General features: G+C 41.6%; 1 protein-coding gene across 1 annotated transcript; it reads right to left on the bottom strand.

Annotated features, from left to right (window-relative positions):
- Positions 1–1,260: 1,260 nt before the first annotated feature.
- Positions 1,261–9,616, bottom strand: LOC123044669 (abnormal spindle-like microcephaly-associated protein homolog). Its single transcript, XM_044467485.1, has 19 exons — positions 8,747–9,616; positions 7,759–8,227; positions 7,575–7,657; positions 7,299–7,412; positions 7,034–7,222; positions 6,468–6,533; positions 5,908–5,964; positions 5,479–5,592; positions 5,253–5,369; positions 5,077–5,184; positions 4,856–5,003; positions 4,345–4,524; positions 3,447–4,259; positions 3,142–3,383; positions 2,936–3,064; positions 2,575–2,764; positions 2,159–2,384; positions 1,641–1,796; positions 1,261–1,518 (listed from the first exon to the last, which is right to left on the bottom strand). The coding sequence occupies exons 1-19, from the start codon at positions 9,443–9,445 to the stop codon at positions 1,431–1,433; spliced, it is 4,188 nt and encodes a 1,395-aa protein (XP_044323420.1). The 5' UTR covers positions 9,446–9,616; the 3' UTR covers positions 1,261–1,430.
- Positions 9,617–21,172: the final 11,556 nt, after the last annotated feature.

The following is a 21,172-nucleotide window of genomic DNA, read 5'->3' as shown; positions in this document are numbered from 1 at the left end:
GATCCAAGCGGGGCCTTAACTTGTAGCATTATTAGTCATGCATGGCTCATGTATAAATACACACATGCACGTACATTGATGTTAAGCTCTGGTGCATAACTACATACATATGGTCAGTGTGCGGTTATTGCATGCAAAAATAAACTGTCTATTACATTTCTTTGACGCAGCGGTGTAGCATATCTTATTTGCTTAATTATTTATTTAAAAATTATTACAAATTTAGTTATATAACTTAACTCAATAACTTAAAATAAATATCCTTAAAAATCAGGGTTTTTACACCGGAGGTCCGTTGGTGGCAGGGGCGTGCTAGCTGGGTCGCCGCGGCTGCGTGCTTTCCATGGCCTAGTGTGTGCTCTTTGTGTGTGTGTGCGCGTGATGTGATGTGTGCGTTGTGTGCAAATAGAAAAATTGAGAGATGGATCTCTTCTGTATGCTGTGCGTGAAGAGAGAAACCGTGAGATTGTTGTGCATGTCTGTACTGCTCGTACATGTTAATTAGTGCACTGGTTCTTATTAATATGGATTTCTCAGTACAATCCTGTAATATAATTTCATTGCAAATCCAAGGCACTGACGCATTCTGTCGACGCGCCCACGACGTCATTGCTTTTGACTTGCAGTTCATAATTTTGGTCATAAAATACATCAGAGGTAAAATAGACTTTTCATGTTACATTTAACGGTGTTAGTTGTCAAACCTGACGGAAATCTCATAGAGGGAACAAAATGAAGTTTGAGTATCAAAACAGGAAGATTTTTTTTACTAGGGCCAGAAAAGGAATCAAATTTTAAGGAAGGGCCAAATAAGCAATTCTCTCTAAATTAATCTGTAATATATGTTTTTGTGACTTAAAATTATACCACCAAAAACTTCTTTTCAATATGAATTCAACGGTCTAATTTTTATCACATATAGTCCACATTTGGTTGGTCTAATTTATGGGCAAAGTTAAATTTTAAGGTGCATGCACGCTTATTCATTGTAATGAAGGGAGTACAAGTACAATACTTATCATATTTGATTCGAAAAAGGTTTTCAGTATTTTTTGACTTTTATGCAGTTACTAAATTATTTTGCGCATATAGGGTGTGCTAGCACCCCGAGAGCCATAAGATGTTGTCAAGCTTTCATGCCAGAATAGCTTACACTGAAATCGCAAGTCGGTTTCTCGCTTCTGCCTCCGATCACTAGTCGTAACAGGATAAACGCAACACAACGAAGAAAACGTAAACAAAATAGAGTGGAGCAGGTAAGGTCAAACAAACCATTGTCACATACATCAAGCTGATGCTCCGTTCCACAACCACATACTACCACGACTGACGCGCACACAGCAAGTTCCATCACGCCTGTCCAACCTTTGGACTACAATCACTTCCGGTCTCAGAAACCAACCAAGGGCTACAAACCACATCGCATGCCATTATTTATCGGTGAGAAGATGGTAGAGGGCCGCAGCCTCCCCGAGCCGCCGCAAATTGTCCTCCTTACGAGCTTCGGTGTGACCATTTCTTGCAGAGACAAGACAAGCCAAGCCGTTAGTCAAGCCAGTGAATCAAAAAACAGTCTGGTCCAGTTAGCCATACTCTGTTTCACTAGTACTTTTCCAAGGATGTTACTGCTCTTTCTTTACCTCTTGTCGAGCTCCACCTTCTTCTCAAGGCCTCGCACCATACTGGCCAGCCTTCTTATGTGGTGCCCCAGGGCCCCGGCGAATCCACGCCCTTCTTCCGACTCACACAGCTTCTTCAGAATTTCACATGCGATGAAAAACATGTCCGTTTTGTTCCTGAGGGCAACGACAGAGAACATATCATCTCAGGAATTACAGGCTCACAAATCAGAACAAAAGGACGACTGAAGTTCAAATTTCAAAACTGTACGAGTTCTCAATCTCGCAGGTTGAAGGTGAACACCTGGCTTTGGGAAGACAGAGGCTGCAGTGACAAACTACTTAAACATAGGGAAATTTTATAATGGAACACTAGCTTCAGTGGAGCCTCTGTTTTGAGTATGTAAAAAATGCGCTGGCACGGTCCTTATTGTGTAATCATGTCATGTGAATGAGCAAGCATAACTACCAGGAAGACCAAAATGATACTTAGGAGTTAAGAGTAGTCAAAAAATGAACTCAATACTGAGAGAAATTACCGCAGCAGCTCCTGGAAAATAGTGTTAACCAATTGTGGATTGTTAGCTAATACCGGTCGAACATTTGGGAATCGTGCAATGTTCTGCAGTGTATAGAGTACTTGCTTCAAGACTTCCTGGTCAGGGATCCCACGGTTAAGTTGAGGGATTTGCTTCAGCAGAATGTCTACAGCACCGGCATCAACAAGTGTCGCACAACACTTCTCAGAAAGCTCTGTAGCAATACCTGGAGGAGAAACGGTACAGATATAGTAAGCCGCAGGACTCCGGAAGCAAGTGCCCAGTAAAGGATCAGAAAACACTACAGTCCTAAGGATGTCAAGGAAGTCAATATGAAACAAAGAACACAACAACACTGACATGAAACCAGGCTAGAGAAATACTCCAAAAGGTAGTCTTAAAGAATATATATTTACTTAGTATCGTGCAAGTTTGTCGAATGCTGCTGATGCTTCTACATCCAGTGATTTGTGACAGCGCAGCAATTAGTCTATTGATCAGGCGCATGTCATCATCAACTTGTGCAGAAGCCTTCTGAATTCTAGACCTTATGTCAACAACTTCTTGCTTTGAAGCTTTCCTCACAAGGTATGCTTTGACAAATGACTGCAAAATTCAAGTGGTAGAATGTCATGTGAAAGAAAATGTACCATTGCACCCTGAGACAAGTTCTTGAAGAAACTGGAATATCATATGAAGAAAAAACTTGAATCGTTTTTGAAAAGAAAAGGAAGTGTACTCATGTAAGAAATCATATGGTTGGATGTTGGTCATGACCTGAATAATAGTTATAGACTTCCTTTTTCTAATAGCAAACTGTCGTGCTATCCAACCACGAACATGGGATTGAATAGTAGTCACAGCTCTTTTCCTTGATTCAAGAAACATAACATTTCTCCACCATCTCTGCAAATAGACTGATAATATGTACCTTCCCTCCCGTTACAATCCAACTAGAAAGTAGCAAAAAATAGCACACATACTTGAATGACATGGATGCAGCAGGTAATTCGTTTGGCTTGTTTCCGAGCCAACCAACCACGAACTGAGGATTGAATTGAGATAGCTGATAGTCTCATAGACTGGTGCAATAGGACCTTCCTCCACCATCTTTGTAGCCTTAAGGCTGAGTACAACACAATTTTGAGTTCAATACTCTGATAAGATCTTTTATGCTGACTTTGGTCAAGGCTAACAAGGCTAGTGTAGGTTTGCAGTGAAGAACCTGCATGAGTAATGTGGGTCAGTAGCCAACAAGAATGCACCAAAAGCAAGAATGCATACTAACCTAATAGTCGCTTTCTAGCGAAACATCCTCTGGCAATACGTTGAATGTCTAGTGCAGCATTGTGATACCGCTGAAAGGCCCAACTGCACAAGTTGTGTCTGGCTACAGATTGGATTACAGTGATAGCTTCAACTTGCTTTGTGAAACACATCCGCATGGTGAAACCACGCCAGTGGCTCTGGATTTTGGTTGCAGCAGATATTCTTTCAGATCTATTGTGTACAAATCTTCTATATGCAAATTGTATCTTTTGAACAGCCACTGTGTCTTTGCGAAGTGAGAAATCGAGCTGGGCAGATACAGGTTGTTCATGCTGGAATGAAGCTCCACAAGATATATTGCTTCTACAGTCCACATCATCCTCGCACGCAAGTTTAGTGGCTGATGCTATGCTGGCAGTCTCAATCTCACATGGGTGATGGCTGACAGAGTTTACAGAGTCACTCTTAATGATACTCTGATGAGGACTAGGAAAAGTTACATAGTTGCTGTTTTTGACATGAAGCTGCAGAATAGTGACTGTATCTATATGGTTACTCTCATCAAGGCATTGAGGGGCAGCAGAAGCTATCGAGGTACCCAAATCCTTGCAAGGTGTTGTTTCATGCTCACCATCGCACATTTCTATGCAATCAGTTTTCGGTGAAGCTGTAGTTTCCAAGAACCCATGGCTTTCAAAAGGCTCGATGTTCTCAGATTTCTTTCTTTCCCCAATCCAAATCCTTACAGCCTGCTGAATCACAATGGCAGATCTTCTCATTCGCACAAATCTATGCCTTTCTAATATGGAAATTAACCATCCATTATAGCTGCCTGGAAAGAAATGGACAGCTGGATATTAACAAGTATGGTGCGATTTCAGTGCATGAATAAGGAGCAATTAGTAAGGGAAACGTACCATGTGCTCGCACGTGGGTAGAGAAGGCGGCAGTTAGACAGCGCGATTTCCTTATCATGATAACAGATGACCAAGCTCTTATAGCACCTTGCAGGATAGATATTGACTTCCTAAGCTTATGATATCTGTTCTTTGCAATTATCCGTCTGATTTGAGCTTGTATAATTGTAGCAGCCTTCTCTGGGGAAATAGTAACATGACATTCAGTCATTCACTAGTTTGCAGAGAATCTTATGTTGCCAACAAAGCTAGAAACCATCAAACTATGGAAACCTCACAGGTACTCCCTCCGTTCCAAAATAGATGATCCAACTTTGTACTAACTTTAATACAAAGTTGGTCATCTATTTTGGAACGGAGGGAGTATTTTTTAGCAGCAGAAAATAATGGCTAATGCATATTAAAGTATTTGTGAACAGCACTAGATAGGCATCAGAGCCTTAAAAAGTGGCAGTTTTCATCTTGTTCAATGTAAAAACAGGACAACCAGATGAAGTGATAAAGGACAAACCCTGGCTAGTGCGTGAATCATCTGTGTTATCTGTCTGAGGAGATTGATACTTCACATCATTCTTTCCCGGAGATTTAAGCCTAGCAGAAACTCTATTCTCCAGGCTTTGGCAGTCCAATCTCGTACTGATCAAATTCCGTAGTTGTCCCTATACAAATCAAGTAAGGTATTGTATGCATGCTGAACAGAAATGAAAGGAGAGAAATGTGAAAGAAAGATACCAATCTTTTATCATTAGTCAGATGTGAACAAAGGAATGCAATCAAAATTATTGCACCCTTTTCATCGAATAATACATCATTGGCTAAGATGCCACTAGCTGGAAAATCCTGCACATTGCAGAAAAAGCATGAGAAACATATACCTCCCAAAATCCAAATAAATAAGATCCTACCACCTGAAGAAAGTCTCCAAGAACTTCTCCTAGTTTGCTTGATGGACAGCTGGTGATAGCAGTGGAAGTCTCTTGTTCATGGCAACTGAACAATTCCTTTCGACAATCAGAAAATGTTTCCTGACAATCAACACAAAGGAAAATTAGCACGTAAGATAAAAAAATGAACAAAAAAGATGGAAGAAACTAACAATGAAGAGGGAAAACTTTGATGGAAGTTAAAGACAACCTTTAGGGGACACCTATGAATGCCAATGTTCAGATAGTGATTTATGAAGTATTTCAGTGCTTTCCTGTCAATCTGAGAACTTTCCACACTTAAGCCATATTTTGCACACACCACCTGTAAAAATACCAAGGAAAATATGTGTAGAAATTACACAAATAAATACCTTACAGCCAAACATGTTGTAAGGTTAAAACTTAACACCGTACAGGTTGAAGAAATAATAAGCTCAAGAGGACCCATAATTTGGTGGTAATGAAAGTACAAAACTCTAAAACGTTCAAAAAAATAGTACAAAACTCTAAAATGAAATGTGTACAGACCATTACAAATGCCACACTCTGATCTCTGTATCTCTTGATCATGGTGATTTGCCAGACTTATACATTTGAACAAGTAGAAAACATAAAGAAGTGAAAAATCAACACCTACCTGAATCCAATCGTAAAGCAAGGCCATGTGCGACTTGGTCACAGACATTGGTTGTTCCTGACATGAAAGAAGTAGAGCCCCTTACGAAAACAATAAACTAATAGTATCCCCTATTAAAATCACAAAACCAGAAGCAGACTTATACGGCTGCTTTATCATGGAATTCTGATCTTTTACTTGAGAAATAATACAGTTACTGCAAAGCACATATGTCTTGTCCCATATCTGCCAGCAACCCATAGTTCTGGCTGTTTAGTGTTGAAACTTCAATGTGAAGTGCAGTGGAACAGAGTAAAAAATAATTTTGTTACTGCAGGCAGTAGTTTAGTGAGAGACAGAGACCTTTTTTTAGAACGATTACACAAGTAGCCATATGATTCAGTGGTAGTTTAATGGAAGCAAGAACCAGAATAAAACACTGTCCAGTAATGATAAATTTACTTCAGGAATGCACCTTGCAATCTTGTGTAACAGGGTGCTACTTAATACTTATGTCTAAGTGGAGTACAAAAGATTAGGGGGGATAGCTAAATTTGATCTTCTGAATACAAGAAACTTACCACCGCCGATGCATTTAACCTGGATAGTTCACGAGCTAGTGAAGTTTTATTTACTAGCAAGGGTAACTGCACAAGAGCACAAGGTTATATTTTGAAGAACGTCATGCTACAGATAATTTATGCACTATTTGCAACATAACTATTTCTTACGAGTTATATTGTGCAACAAGTTAGTCTACACAGTGCAGTGCAACATATGGAAAAAATTGATAAGAATTGATAACTTGGATAAGAATTATATAAGAATTTAGTTTGGATAAGAATTGATAGTAAGACAGAAGGACCAAAAGCCTAAAGAATACAGTTTCTCACTAAGTAGAAATTCGCTGCTGCAACCCTTCTGACTTAGGCAAGTAGAGTAACAGTCATCAGATACTATTTAGACTGGGGGAAGAATTTAGTGCTGAGAAGTACAACATATCCCCACTGTACCTATGAAGTGAGCGAGAAAACAAAACTGAACATTGAATAATCCATTATCTTTATTCTTTAATACAAATTAAAGGTGTGTTATAACATTATAAAACATTGACTGGGGTAACGTGATACTGAATATTTAGATTAACCTGCATATGAATGAACATATTCCATAGCAACGAAAGAATTAGTTCCTTGTCGCCATTAGCAATATCTTCTGCTGAAATTGTGACTCCATCTATATCAGATATTGGAACTCCAGCTTGCTTGATATACTGGATAGCCATGGTGCAATTGTGCAATTTCTTTTTATGTGTATCTGATGGAGCAATCACTTTCTGAAATAAAACATGATGCCTCCGTAAATCCAATGACAATAATCATCCGGCTAGTGTGGGGCAAGTAAATACATACCAAAATAATCGATGCATCAGAAAGCAGGAGCTGAACAACTCTACAAAGAATTATGCCATCATGGAGATCTTCAAATAAGTTTCCTATAGTGAAATCATACTCCGACAGCGCAAGCTGGTAAGGAAACATAATTAGAGAAATTCACCAAATATTCAAAGGAAACTTATAGCCAAAATATAAAATGTCAAAAATCAGCAATATGTTGCATGGTTATTGTTCTTTTGGGATCATTTATTGCACAATTTTAGAGCACGGTCGCGCTATCTATCACCATACCTGTTGATAATTTAGTTTGTAGCGCATGGTTGACAGATGCATCAGGAGATCACCTTCTCCATGCATGGCCTCAGCCAAAGACTCTACAATTCAGGAACAGGTAAAAGAAGTCACAGTCCATTGAATAAAATAGATGCAAGTTCACAAATAAAATAAACCAGAATTAGATGGATTTGCTACTTACGATGGATAACCTGCTGGCTAGATTTTATGTTGGCTCGGTGACAAAACAATGGAGGGGATCCACCGTCAAGGCTATCGATTCCAAATTTGAGAGGTAGGGCTCTTTCCATTTTCGCCCTATCTAGAGCAGCGACGAGCAGAAACATTCTTTTCAGTATAATGTTGCCCAATGCTTCAGTATAATCTGTTCTGTGGAGCCCGTCTACAACCTTATTGTAAGCAAAAGTTGTTGGAGCCACGTTTTGACCAAACAACTGCTTCTCCAGAATAAGTTTCAGAAAGAAAACCTCCTTGTCCTGTTTCCACGATCCACTCTGTAGCAAGCAATCGCCCCCAAGGACAATGTGCAAGCCTATCCTGAGCCACTCTGGATTGTAACACAAGAAAACTCTAGTTGCGTTCTCTTTCAGCCTAAGATCGGTAACAATCGGGCAATTGGCTTTCATCTTCAGTCTTCTCTCGTCAATGTTCTGCAAAAGAAGAAACATTACTGCTTAGAGTATCTTATTAATGATGCTGCCGACTGAAGTCAGCTGAAAATTTCGCTGTTTAAGATATTCTAGCTGTAGTAAATTTTAGAGATGCAAAATCACAGTGTCAGATTACCAACAGTAAAGAGCTGTGCAACATCCCAAGTCCCAACATACAGCATGATATGTCCACCCCACCCAAATATTTTTCTGTTACCCGTATGTTGTTTTCAAAGAGGATTCCACACTGTCCATTATCACCTATGTGCTGCAAATGACAACTCTTACCATGTCATTAAATTAAGATCAACCCCAACAGGCCAACAGTACAGCCTAACCGTGTATGAACTGGGGGTGAGGGGCACGCCAGGTAATTCAACTAACTTTATTTGCGTACTAATACGCCTGAAACGCCGATGGTTGAACGAATGTTGAAACTGGGGTGGAAGGAGCATTTAGTCTAAAAAATCCAATCCCTTAGCTCGTACAGTAGAATAAAAGCCGTAGAAAAATCCTCACCTTACAAATTTGGCACATCATGACGAGCACTTCCTCGCACGCCTCCGTGCTCATGTACTTGCCCATCCTCTGCTTCACATCCTCCAAGCTGCACACCTCCCTCAGGGACTCCCTTAACACGGCCACCATGGCAGGTGTCATCGCCTTCCTCTTCTCCCCGTAGCGGTCCCTGCCGCGGTGCCGCTTCGGGCTGCTGCCCCGCGCGCGCTCCCCGTCGAGCCTGTCGCGCTTGCCCGCAGCAGAGACGTGTGTGGCCGTGGCGGTTGCAGCGGGGGAGCAGCCGCAGGCGGAGGGGTCGCGGAGTAGGAGGGAGAGCCATGACGAGGCGGAGGCGGCGAAGGCGCGGAGTGCACGCTCGCGGCCGGACTCGGCGCGGTGGGCGGAGCGCGACTGGTCGAGTTCGAGGGCGCGGAGGCGGCGGGCGAGGGGCGTCGGGGTCGCCGCGCCGGCGAGGGCCGTCCTGAGGCCGATGGGCGTCGGGGTCGCCGCGCCGGCGAGGGCCTTCCTGCGGCCGATTGGCGTCGGGGTCGCAGCGCCGGCGAGGGGCCTCCTGCGGACCAGGGGTCTCGGGGTGGGGACAGGGAGTGGTGTTTTGGAGGCGGTGAAGAAGAGCGGGGAGGGAGAGTTGGGGTTAGGTTTTGGGGTGCCGAGGTTGGAGACGTCGCGGAAGGGGGGGTCGGTGAGCTCGCAGCGGTTCATGGCGACGGAGGAAGGAAGACGTTCTAGAAGATTCTGGAGCAGGTGGGTAGGGCTTCCATGGGATCTGGTAGGAGCGGGGATTGTGGTAGGAGTTGGGGTATTTGGGGTTTTTGAGCGGGAAGTTATTGGTGGACCACGAACGGTCGCATTTCGAAATGAACGCTCATCTGCTCAATCTGTACGGAGACCCGGCCTGGATGTTCAAAGTTACAACAACCCTAGCGCTTTGTTTGGAGAACGCTGCTACACACACGGTAGAATCTGAACGATTTGTGCACGGTACAGCGCATCAACCGTCCATGCATAGGTTTTTTTTTTAAAGCCGTCTATGCATAGAGAAAAACTGACTATCACCATTCAATCCTCTATCATCCACAGCTCCACCAGATAAAGGTCATGTTCGGCTATCCACCAGCTCCGTGAAATTATAGGATCTGCCAAGCACCTATTTTCCAGCTTCATTATTTTAGCCTGCAGTTCCGCCAACTCCACGAGCTGAGTCTGGAGCAGAGGGACTCCGAACACGGCCGAAGTCGTTCACATAGTAGTTTCGTTGTTTGGATGTTCGTACTAGGGATTGGACTGGAGCTCCAATCCAATGAGAAAACTGAAAATGGCACAAATACAAATTCGTCGGTTTGCTTGTTCACTAAATTGACCCTTCAAATATCTTTGAGGTTACAATGTCAAATTTTGTTTGGATGACAAACTTTGGAATTGCAATAGCTATATTACAAAGAAGATTATACCTTGTTCTACATGACTAAAAAATGAAATCGTCTCACATGTGACTGTAAAATGGAGTGAATATATAGTAGTGCAAAGAATAAATATTCTAGAAATGAATCACAACAGCACTAATGGTCACATAAGAACAATATTCTCTTATAATAACATTAACACAGATTGTAGACAATAACGAACAATACATACACTCAAATATGATACTAGTTCCAAACTGTGCACACCACTAGTTCATAGGTACATAGACTCAAAAAATGATAGTTCCAAACAATATTTCAGCATCAAATATTCATCGATACAACAAATATGATAGACTCAACACATGTACTTATGATAGTTCATAGATATTCCAAACAATATGACAATTCCAAACAGTACACGGACTTGAATATGATAGTTCCAAATAGTACATAGACATAAATATGATACATTCAAACAATAAGATAGTTCCAAACACTAGCTCATACATAGTTCCAAGTTTAACAAGACATACAAGAACACACACATATCGCAAAGCTTCATTCTTCAAGGCAACATTAGCAACCATGTCTTCCTCATGGTGATGGGCAACTCCATCGAAGCTTGAAACAAACGATCATTAAGTACCAACCTCCCATAACATCACATCATATCTTGCTCGGCTAAATCAGGTACCAACTTAAGTGCATCAACTATTTCATCTAGAGTGGTAACCTTTGGCCTTAATATAATGCAATGGTCTTATATTTTATTAACCATTCTCGAATCTGTTTACCTTGTCGATCTCACAGCACACGATCTGTATAGCTAACTCGACTGCGATCTTCGACATTATTGCACACAGTTGGTTGCTTCAACCGTGTGCCCTGTAGAGCGCAGAATTAATTATCGCACTCGAGTGTCCATCATAACCCTTCTGTGTAACTTTGACCTCATCACCCACGGGTAAACTTATGACCGAAGTCATTCCACACACTTTGCTTTTACAAAGCTTTTTGCCAATAAACGCCCATGATTTGTCCCTCTTCTAGCTGACACGTGACCAAACTAGCCGGACGGGAAGCTTGCGCGGTAAACTGCACGGTAGCGCGGGAACAGGCTCACCGACGATACATTTGACGCCTCTTCGAGCCCACGCATGGTCAAAGGAAATGCGTGCACTGCAGTGTTGTCAAGCATGCACTGGAATCCTGCACTATGAACGTCGTGACAAGACGTGACGATTACAGGCTGGCCGGCCCTCATTTATTACAGTGGCCATTTAACCCTTGTGTATCTTCAACCTTTCAATCGCGCCCCACCATTGCAAAGAGGCACACCCACCACGACAAATTCTTAGAGGGTATCCCGCGCGGCTCCAATGGCGCTTCAAGCGGCTGCCGACGACGAGCACCAGTTCACCATGCATGCCATGGTGGATACCCACAGAAGGTTCACGGACCTCTGGTGGTGTACACCAACGACCCGGCCTGGGTGGAGCATGATATGTCTCTGTCGTATCTATAATTTTTGATTGTTACATGCCAATATTATTCAACTTTCATATACTTTTGGCAATATTTTATACTATTTTTGGGACTAACATATTGATCCAGTGCCCAGTGCCAGTTCCTGTTTGTTGCATGTTTTATGTTTCGCAGAAACCCAATATCAAACGGAGTCGAAACGGGATAAAAACGGATGGAGAATTATTTTGGAATATTTGTGATTTTTGGCAGGAAGAATCAACGCGAGACAGTGCCCGAGGTGGCCACGAGGGTGGCCCACGCCACCACTCCAGGTGGGCGCGCCCCCACCCTCGTGGCCCCCTCGTAAGGCGGTTGATGCTCTACTTTGGCCGCAAGAAAGCTAATTTTTGGAAAAATATCTGGGCTAAGGTTTCAATCCAATCGGAGTTACGGATCTTCAGATATAAAAGAAACGGTGCCAGGGCAGAATCAGGGAACGCAGAAACAGAGAGAGACCGAGAGACAGATCCAATCTCGGAGGGGCTCTCGCCCCTCCCACGCCATGGGAGTCAAGGACCAGAGGGGAAACCCTTCTCCCATCTAGGGAGGAGGTAAATGAAGAAGAAGAAGAAGGGGGCTCTCTCCCCCTTGCTTCCGGTGGCGCCGGAGCGCTGCCGGGGGCCATCATCATCATCGCGATCTACACCAACAACTTCACCGCCCTCATCACCAACTCTTCCCCCTCTATGCAGAGGTGTAACCTCTCTTTTATCCATTGTAATCTCTACTTAAACATGGTGCTCAATGCTATATATTATTTCCCAAGGATGTATGGCTGTCCTATGATGTTTGAGTAGATCCGTTTTGTCCTATGAGTTAATTGATGATCGTGATTGGTTTGAGTTGCATGTTTTATTATTGGTGTTGTCCTATGGTGCTCTCCGTGTCGCACAAGCGTGAGGGATTCCCGCTATAGGGTTTGCAATATGTTCATGATTTGCTTATTGTGGGTGGCGTGAGTGACAGAAGCACAGACCCGAGTAAGTAGGTTGTTTGCATATGGGATAAAGGGGACTTGATGCTTTAATGCTACGGTTGGGTTTTACCTTAATGATCTTTAGTAGTTGCGGATGCTTGCTAGAGTTCCAATCATAAGTGCATATGATCCAAGAAGAGAAAGTATGTTAGCTTATGCCTCTCCCTCAAATAAAATTGCAATAGTGATTATCGGTCTAGTTATCGATTGCCTAGGGACAAATAACTTTCTCGTGAAAAAAAGCTCTCTACTAGAACTAACTTAGTTGTGTCTTCATCTAAACAGCCCCTACTTTTTATTTACGTGTTCTTTATTATCTTGCAAACCTATCCTATCACACCTACAAAGTACTTCTTTCATACTTGTTCTAGGTAAAGCAAACACTAAGCGTGCGTAGAGTCGTATCAGTGGTAGATAAGACTTGAGAGAATATTTGTTCTACCTTTAGCTCCTCGTTGGGTTCTACACTCTTACTTATCAAAAGAGGCTACAATTATCCCCTACACTTGTGGGTTATCAAGACCTTTTTCTGGCGCCATTGCTGGGGAGTCATAGCGTGGGGTGAATATTCTCGCATGTGCTTGTTTGCTTTATCACTAAGTAAATTTTATTTGTTGTTCTAAGTTGTTCTCCATCTTTAGCTATGGATATGGAACACGAAATACCAAAAAAATTAGGTGTACTTGCTACTCATGGAGATGGGGACCTCCTAAAACCCTCGATGCTCGTTATGTGAAAGAAATTATGTACTACTTTGATAATCCTGAGAAAACCCCATACAACTATGTTATGGAAGACACGTTGGATCAACGTGAATACTTTAGGGATTATCGCTTGACACAAAAAGGGAAACTATTATGGGATCAAATTTATATGTTGTATTGGTATGCTAGGCAACTATGCTTGAGATATGATTATACTTGTTGCTCTAGGATGAAGGCTCCACACCTTCCCTTTTCATGCAAATTTAATGATAATAAAACCTTAGCTTCTTATGCTAATGGTATATAAGATTACTATGATGTGGAACAAATAGAAGAATTTGTTGCTTTTATGGGTGCTTATGAGATTGAATCTATGTTTAAAGAGTTTGATGATTTTGATGATTCAGTTTATAGACCTGAAAATTTTGCCATACTTAGATATTGCTATGAAAATTATGAATACAATTCCAATATTGATGCATTTATTGAGAAAGTCTCCGCTGTCCAAGAAGAGACTAATATTTTGCAGGAAGCTATGGAAGAAGAAATTGATGAAACTGTGAGCTCATTGGATGAAAAAGATGATGAGGAGAGCGAAGAACAAAAGGAGAAAGAGCGGATTAGCTACCCGTGCCCGCCTTCTAATGAGAGTAACTCTTCAACTCATATATTGTTTAATTCCCCTTCGTGCTTACCGAAGGATGATTGCTATGATGATTGTTATGATCCCGTTGATTATCTTAAAATATCCCTTTTTGATGATACTTGCTATGCTTGTGGCCAAGATGCCAATATGAATTATGCTTATGGGGATGAACTTGATATAGTTCCTTATGTTAAAAATGAAATTGTTGCTATTGCACCCACGCATGATAGTCCTATTATCTTTTTGAATTCTCCAAACTACACTATATCAAAGAAGTTTGTGCTTATTAAGGATTATATTGATGGGTTGCCTTTTATCATTGCACATGATGATTTTGATAGATATAATATGCATGTGCTTGCTGCTCCTACTTGCAATTATTATGAGAGAGGAACTATACTCCACCTCTCTATGTTTCCAATATGATAGAATTGCAAGAAACTATTTATATTATGCATTGGCCTTTACTTGGTGCACATGAATTGTTCTTTTATGACATGCCGATGCATAGGAAGAGAGTTAGACTTTGTTGTTGCATGATATGTGTTACTTTGTGCTCACTACTAAATTACAAATCATTGTTAATTAAAAGTGGCTTTGATATACCTTGGGATCCGGGTGGCTCCATTACTTGAGCACTATATGCCTAGCTTAATGGCTTTAAAGAAAGCGCTGCCAGGGAGACAACCTGAAAGTTTTAGAGAGTCATTTATTTCTGTTGAGTGCTTTTATATAGTTTAAAAACAAAAAAAAAAAGAGGGGAACCCAAAACTTTTCAAAAAGGAAAGTGAAAGTGAGAGAGACAAGCATTGAGCTCCTTGAACTTTGTTCATGCTCACGGAAACTTTGTGAATCTTAATTACGAAACTTTTCATCAAAAATAATTATCCCCTTGTATAAGTCCATTGTATTATAAAAATAATGTGCCAAGGTTTGCCTTTAGGATGTTTACAATGCTTGTTGGTTTGTACGGTGCAGGACAAAAACTTTGGCTGTAGTGCGCGATTTTATATTTTTTGCTGGAACGTCAAATGGTTCTGATTCTTTTTGCACTGTCTTGCTGTACAAATTTATAATTTTGGGGGTACCATAAGTATGGTGAATGTTCAGATTGCTACAGACTGTTCTGTTTTTGACAGATTCTGTTTTTGATGCATAGTTTGCTTGTTTTGATGAAACTATCAATCTCCATGAAAAAGTTATATTACAGTAGACACAATGCAAAAACAAAATATGAATTGGTTTGCTACAGTACATAGAATAGTGATTTGCTTTATTATACTAACGGATCTTACAGAGTTTTCTGTTGAAGTTTTGTGTGGATGAAATGTTTGATCGAGGAGGTCTCAATATGAGGAAAAGGAAGAAAGGCAAGAGCTAAAGCTTGGGGATGCCCCGGAAGGCATCCCCTCTTTCTTCAACAAGTACCGGTATGTTTTCGGATTCGTTTCGTTCATGCGATATGTGCAAGTCTTGGAGCGTCTTTTGCATTTAGTTTTCACTTTTCTTTTATGCACCATGCTGATACGAGATAGTCCTTGGTTGATTTATAGAATGCTCATTGCACTTCACTTATATCTTTTGAGTATGGCTTTATAGAATGCTTCATGTGCTTCACTTATATCATTTGAAGTTTGGATTGCCTGTTTCTCTTCACATAGAAAACAGCCATTTGTAGAATGCTCTTTTGCTTCACTTATATTTGCTAGAGCGTGGGCATATCTTTTGTAGAAAGAATTAAACTCTCTTGCTTCACTTATATCTATTTAGAGAGATGACAGGAATTGGTCATTCACATGGTTAGTCATAAAATCCTACATAAACTTGTAGATCGCTGAATATGATATGTTTGATTCCTTGCAATAGTTTTGTGATATAAAGGTGGTGATATTAGAGTCATGCTAGTGGGCGACTGTGGATTAGTAGAAATACTTGTGTTGAGGTTTGTGATTCCCGTAGCATGCACGTATGGTGAACCGCTTTGTGATGAAGTTTGAGCACAATTTTATTTATTGATTGTCTTCCTTATGAGTGGCGGTCGGGGACGAGCGATGGTCTTTTCCTACCAATCTATCCCCCTAGGAGCATGCACGTAGTACTTTGTTTTCAATGGCTTGTAGATTTTTGCAATAAGTATATGAGTTCTTTATGACTAATGTTGAGTCCATGGATTATACGCACTCTCACCCTTCCACCATTGCTAGCCTCTCTTGTGCCGCGCAACTTTCACCGGTACCATACACCCACCATATACCTTCCTCAAAACAGCCACCATACCTACCTATCATGGCATTTCCATAGCCATTCCGAGATATATTGCCATGCAACTTCCATCATCATCATATACATGACTTGAGCATTCATTGTCATATTGCTTTGCATGATCATAAGATAGCTAGCATGATGTTTGATGTCATTGCTACGCTAGATCATTGCACATCCCGGTACACCGCCGGAGGCATTCATATAGAGTCATATCTTTATTCTAGATATTGAGTTGTAAGTAAATAAAAGTGTGATGATCATCATTATTAGAGCATTGCCCCAGTGAGGAAAGGATGATGGAGACTATGATTCCCCCACAAGTCGGGATGAGTTTCCGGACTTTATGAAAAATAAAAGAGGCCAAAGAAGCCCAAATAAAAAAAAGAGGCCAAAGAAGCCCACCAAATAATAATAATAATAATAAATAGCCAAAAATGAGAAAATAAAAAAATGAGAGAAAAAGAGAGAAGGGGCAATGCTACTACCCTTTTACCACACTTGTGCTTCATAGTAGCACCATGTTCTTCATAGAGAGAGCCTCCTATGTTATCACTTTCATATACTAGTGGGAATTTTCATTATAGAACTTGGCTTGTATATTCCGATGATGGGCGGTCTTCATGAGCAAGCAAGTTGGATGCACACCCACTTAGTTTTCAGTTTGAGCTTTCATACACTTATAGCTCTAGTGCATCCGTTGCATGGCAATCCCTACTCACTCACATCGATATCTATTGATGGGCATCTCCATAGCCCGTTGATACGCCTAGTTGATGTGAGGCTATCTTCTCCTTTTTTGTCTTCTCCACAACCATCATTCTATTCCACATATAGTGCTATGTCCATGGCTCACGTTCATGTATTGCGTGAAAGTTGAAAAGGTTTGAGATTACTAAAATATGAAACAATTGCTTGGCTTATCATCGGGGTTGTGCATGATTAAATACTTTGTGTGATGAAGATAGAGTAACAGCCAGACTATATGATTTTGTAGGGATAACTTTCTTTGGCCATGTTGTTTTGAAAAGACATGATTGCTTTATTAGTATGCTCGAAGTATTATTGTTCTTATGTCAAATGATAGACTATTGCTTTGAATCACTCATGTCTTAATATTCATGCCATGATTAGACATATGATCAAGATTATGCTAGGTAGCATTCCACATCAAAAATTATCTTTTTTTATCATTTACCTACTCGAGGACGAGCAGGAATTAAGCTTGGGGATGCTGATACGTCTCCGTCGTATCTATAATTTTTGATTGTTCCATGCCAATATTATTCAACTTTCATATACTTTTGGCAACTTTTTATACTATTTTTGGGACTAACATATTGATCCAGTGCCCAGTGCCAGTTCCTGTTTGTTGCATGTTTTATGTTTCGCAGAAACCCAATACCAAACGGAGTCCAAACGGGATAAAAACGGACGGAGAATTATTTTGGAATATTTGTGATATTTGGGAGGAAGAATCAACGCGAGACGGTGCCCGAGGTGGGCCACGAGGGTGGCCCACGCCACCACTCCAAGTGGGCGCGCCCCCACCCTTGTGGGCCCCTCGTAAGGCGGTTGATGCTCTACTTTGGCCACAAGAAAGCTAATTTTTGGAAAAATATTTGGGCGAAGGTTTCAATCCAATCGGAGTTATGGATCTCCAGATATAAAAGAAACGGTGCCAGGGCAGAATCAGGGAACGCAGAAACAGAGAGAGATAGAGAGACAGATCTAATCTCGGAGGGGCTCTCGCCCCTCCCACACCATGGGAGTCAGGGACTAGAGGGGAAACCCTTCTTTCATCTAAGGAGGAGGTCAAGGAAGAAGAAGAAGAAGGGGGGGCTCTCTCTCCCTTGCTTCCGGTGGCGCCGGAGCGTTGCCGGGGGCCATCATCATCATCGCGATCTACACCAACAACTTCACCTCCCTCATCACAAACTCTTCCCCCTCTATGCAGCGGTGTAACCTCTCTTTTACCCGCTGTAATCTCTACTTAAACATGGTGCTCAACGCTATATATTATTTCCCAATGATGTATGGCTGTCCTATGATGTTTGAGTAGATCCGTTTTGTCCTATGGGTTAATTGATGATCGTGATTGGTTTGAGTTGCATGTTTTATTATTGGTGTTGTCCTATGGTGCTCTCCGTATCGCGCAAGCGTGAGGGATTCCCGTTGTAGGGTTTGCAATATGTTCATGATTTGCTTATGGTGGTGGTGTGAGTGACAGAAGCATAGACCCGAGTAAGTAGGTTATTTGCGTATGGGATAAAGGGGACTTGATGCTTTAATGCTATGGTTGGGTTTTACCTTAATGGTCTTTAGTAGTTGCGGATGCTTGCCAGAGTTCCAATCATAAGTGCATATGATCCAAGAAGAGAAAGTACGTTAGCTTATGCCTCTCCCTCAAATAAAATTGCAATAGTGATTACCGGTCTAAGTTATCGATTGCCTAGGGACAAATAACTTTCTCGTGACAAAAAGCTCTCTACTAATACTTACTTTATTGCTTCTTTATCTAAACAACCCCTACTTTTTATTTACGTGCTCTTTATTATCTTGCAAACCTATCCAACAACACCTACAAAGTACTTCTAGTTTCATACTTGTTCTAGGTTAAGCGAACACTAAGCGTGCGTAGAGTCGTATCAGTGGTAGATAGGACTTGAGAGAATATTTGTTCTACCTTTAGCTCCTCATTTGGTTCGACACTCTTACTTATCGAAAGAGGCTACAATTATCCCCTACCCTTGTGGGTTATCAGAGCATTCCATCCACATCATGGAGCTGTTGCTTGCCGAGAAGTACAAGGTGGTCGGGTTCGACCTCGAGTACACCCGCGCTCGTGCCGGGTCTTGTCCCAAGGCCGTCGTTGCCCAGATGTGCGTGCACCACCACGTCCTCGTCTACCACTACTGCCTGGCCACAAGGCCTTGTGAGCGTTTTGCCAGGTTTGTCAACAGCCCCCACTACATGTTTGCTTCGGTGGACATCACCAACGATGTAAAGGCGCTCGAGAATTCGGGCATCGCCTGCCAGAATCTTGTCGACATTCATGGCCAATACAAGATTTGGGGCAGCAAGGAGCATGAGAAAGACTTGCTGGTTCACCTTGCCGAGGCCATCATTGACCCCTACTATAGAGACATGAAGGATTCCTCCAACAAGGACAAGCGTGCCTGGCACTCGGCCTGGATGGAGAAACTCGACAAAGCTCATGTCGTGTATGCGGCCAAGGAGGTGTACACGAGCTACGACATGTACAGGAGGATCGTTGACATGAGGAAGTGCCTCCTTCCCCAAAACGGCCAGGGATCCAGCTGGAAGTAGAGCAATGGCAAGCATCATTGCAACAAGAAGTAGATGATTAGGTCCTCGTTTCTCCTAGTTTAGTATGCATGTAATTACTTACTTTGGTGTGTGGAAATGTTATGTGTGTAGTCACTTGTGTAATTGTATATGCAATGCTGTCTTTTTAAGTATATAGGTTGATGCTCTATAGACAGAACATAGGTATTATGCGGACAAAGAAAATCACATCGCACACGGACTAAACAATGGAACCCGTCGGTGATGTTTTCATCAATCACTCACAATTGTATACCAGCAATTGTTTGCTCACAACACACACGGCTTGTTAACAGGAATCGTCTATGTTGTTATCGATCTTCCCACACGTTTCTGATTACAGACCTGTTTGCCGCGTATCACACACATCTTGTTAAGTTGAACCATTTTCGGTCTCCTGGCTCAAAGCAAACAGTTCATCCAAGTGAATTGTATGCCATATATCACACACACCTTCATCTGGCTGCCCGTTTCTGTTGTTTCACCTCATCACAAACAGCTTATCCAAGTGAACTGTATGCCGTATATCGCACACGGCTGCATCTGCCTGCCTGTTGAAGGAAATATGCCCTAGAGGCAATAATAAAGTTGTTATTTATACTTCCTTATATCATGACAAATTTTTATTATTCATGCTAGAATTGTATTAACCGGAAACTTAGTACATGTGCGAATACATAGACAAACAGAGTGTCCCTAGTATGCCTCTACTAGACTAGCTCGTTAATCAAAGATGGTTAAGTTTCCTAGCCATAGGCATGTGTTGTCATTTGATGAACGGGACCACATCATTAGAGAACGATGTGATGGACAAGACCCATCCGTTATCTTAGCACTATGATCGTTTAGTTTATTGCTATTGCTTTCTTCATGACTTATACATGTTCCTATGACTATAAGATTATGCAACTCCCGAATACCGGAGGAACACTTAGTGTGCTATCAAACATCGCAACGTAACTGGATGATTATAAAGATGCTCTACAGGTGTCTCCGATGGTGTTTGTTGAGTTGGCATAGATCGAGATTAGGATTTGTGTCTCCGATTGTCGGAGAGGTAATTTTGTTCCCTTCGGTAATGCACATCACTATTAGCCTTGCAAGCAATGTGACTAATGAGTTAGTTGCGGGATGATGCATTACAGAATGAGTAAAGAGACTTGCCTATAACAAGATTGAACTAGGTATGATGATACCGACGATCGAATCTCGGGCAAATAACATACCGATGACAAAGGGAACAACGTATATTGTTATGCAGTTTGACCGATAAAGATCTTCATAGAATATGTAGGAGTCAATATGAGCATCTAGGTTCTGCTATTGGTTATTGACCGGAGATGTGTCTCGGTCATGTCTACATAGTTCTCGAACCCGTAGGGTTCGCATGCTTAACGTTCGATGACGATTTGATGTACTGAAGGTTGTTCGGAGTCCCGGATGAGATCACAAATATGACGAGGAGTCTCGAAATGGTCGAGACATAAAGATTCATATATTGGAAGGTTATATTCAGAAACCAGAATGGTTCGGGTCGTATCGGATAAGTTTCGGAGTACC

The sequence above is a fragment of the Triticum aestivum genome, chromosome 2B (assembly GCF_018294505.1).
Source record: "Triticum aestivum cultivar Chinese Spring chromosome 2B, IWGSC CS RefSeq v2.1, whole genome shotgun sequence".
Classification (NCBI taxonomy): Eukaryota; Viridiplantae; Streptophyta; class Magnoliopsida; order Poales; family Poaceae; genus Triticum; species Triticum aestivum.
This window is presented reverse-complemented; position numbering and strand designations above follow the sequence as displayed.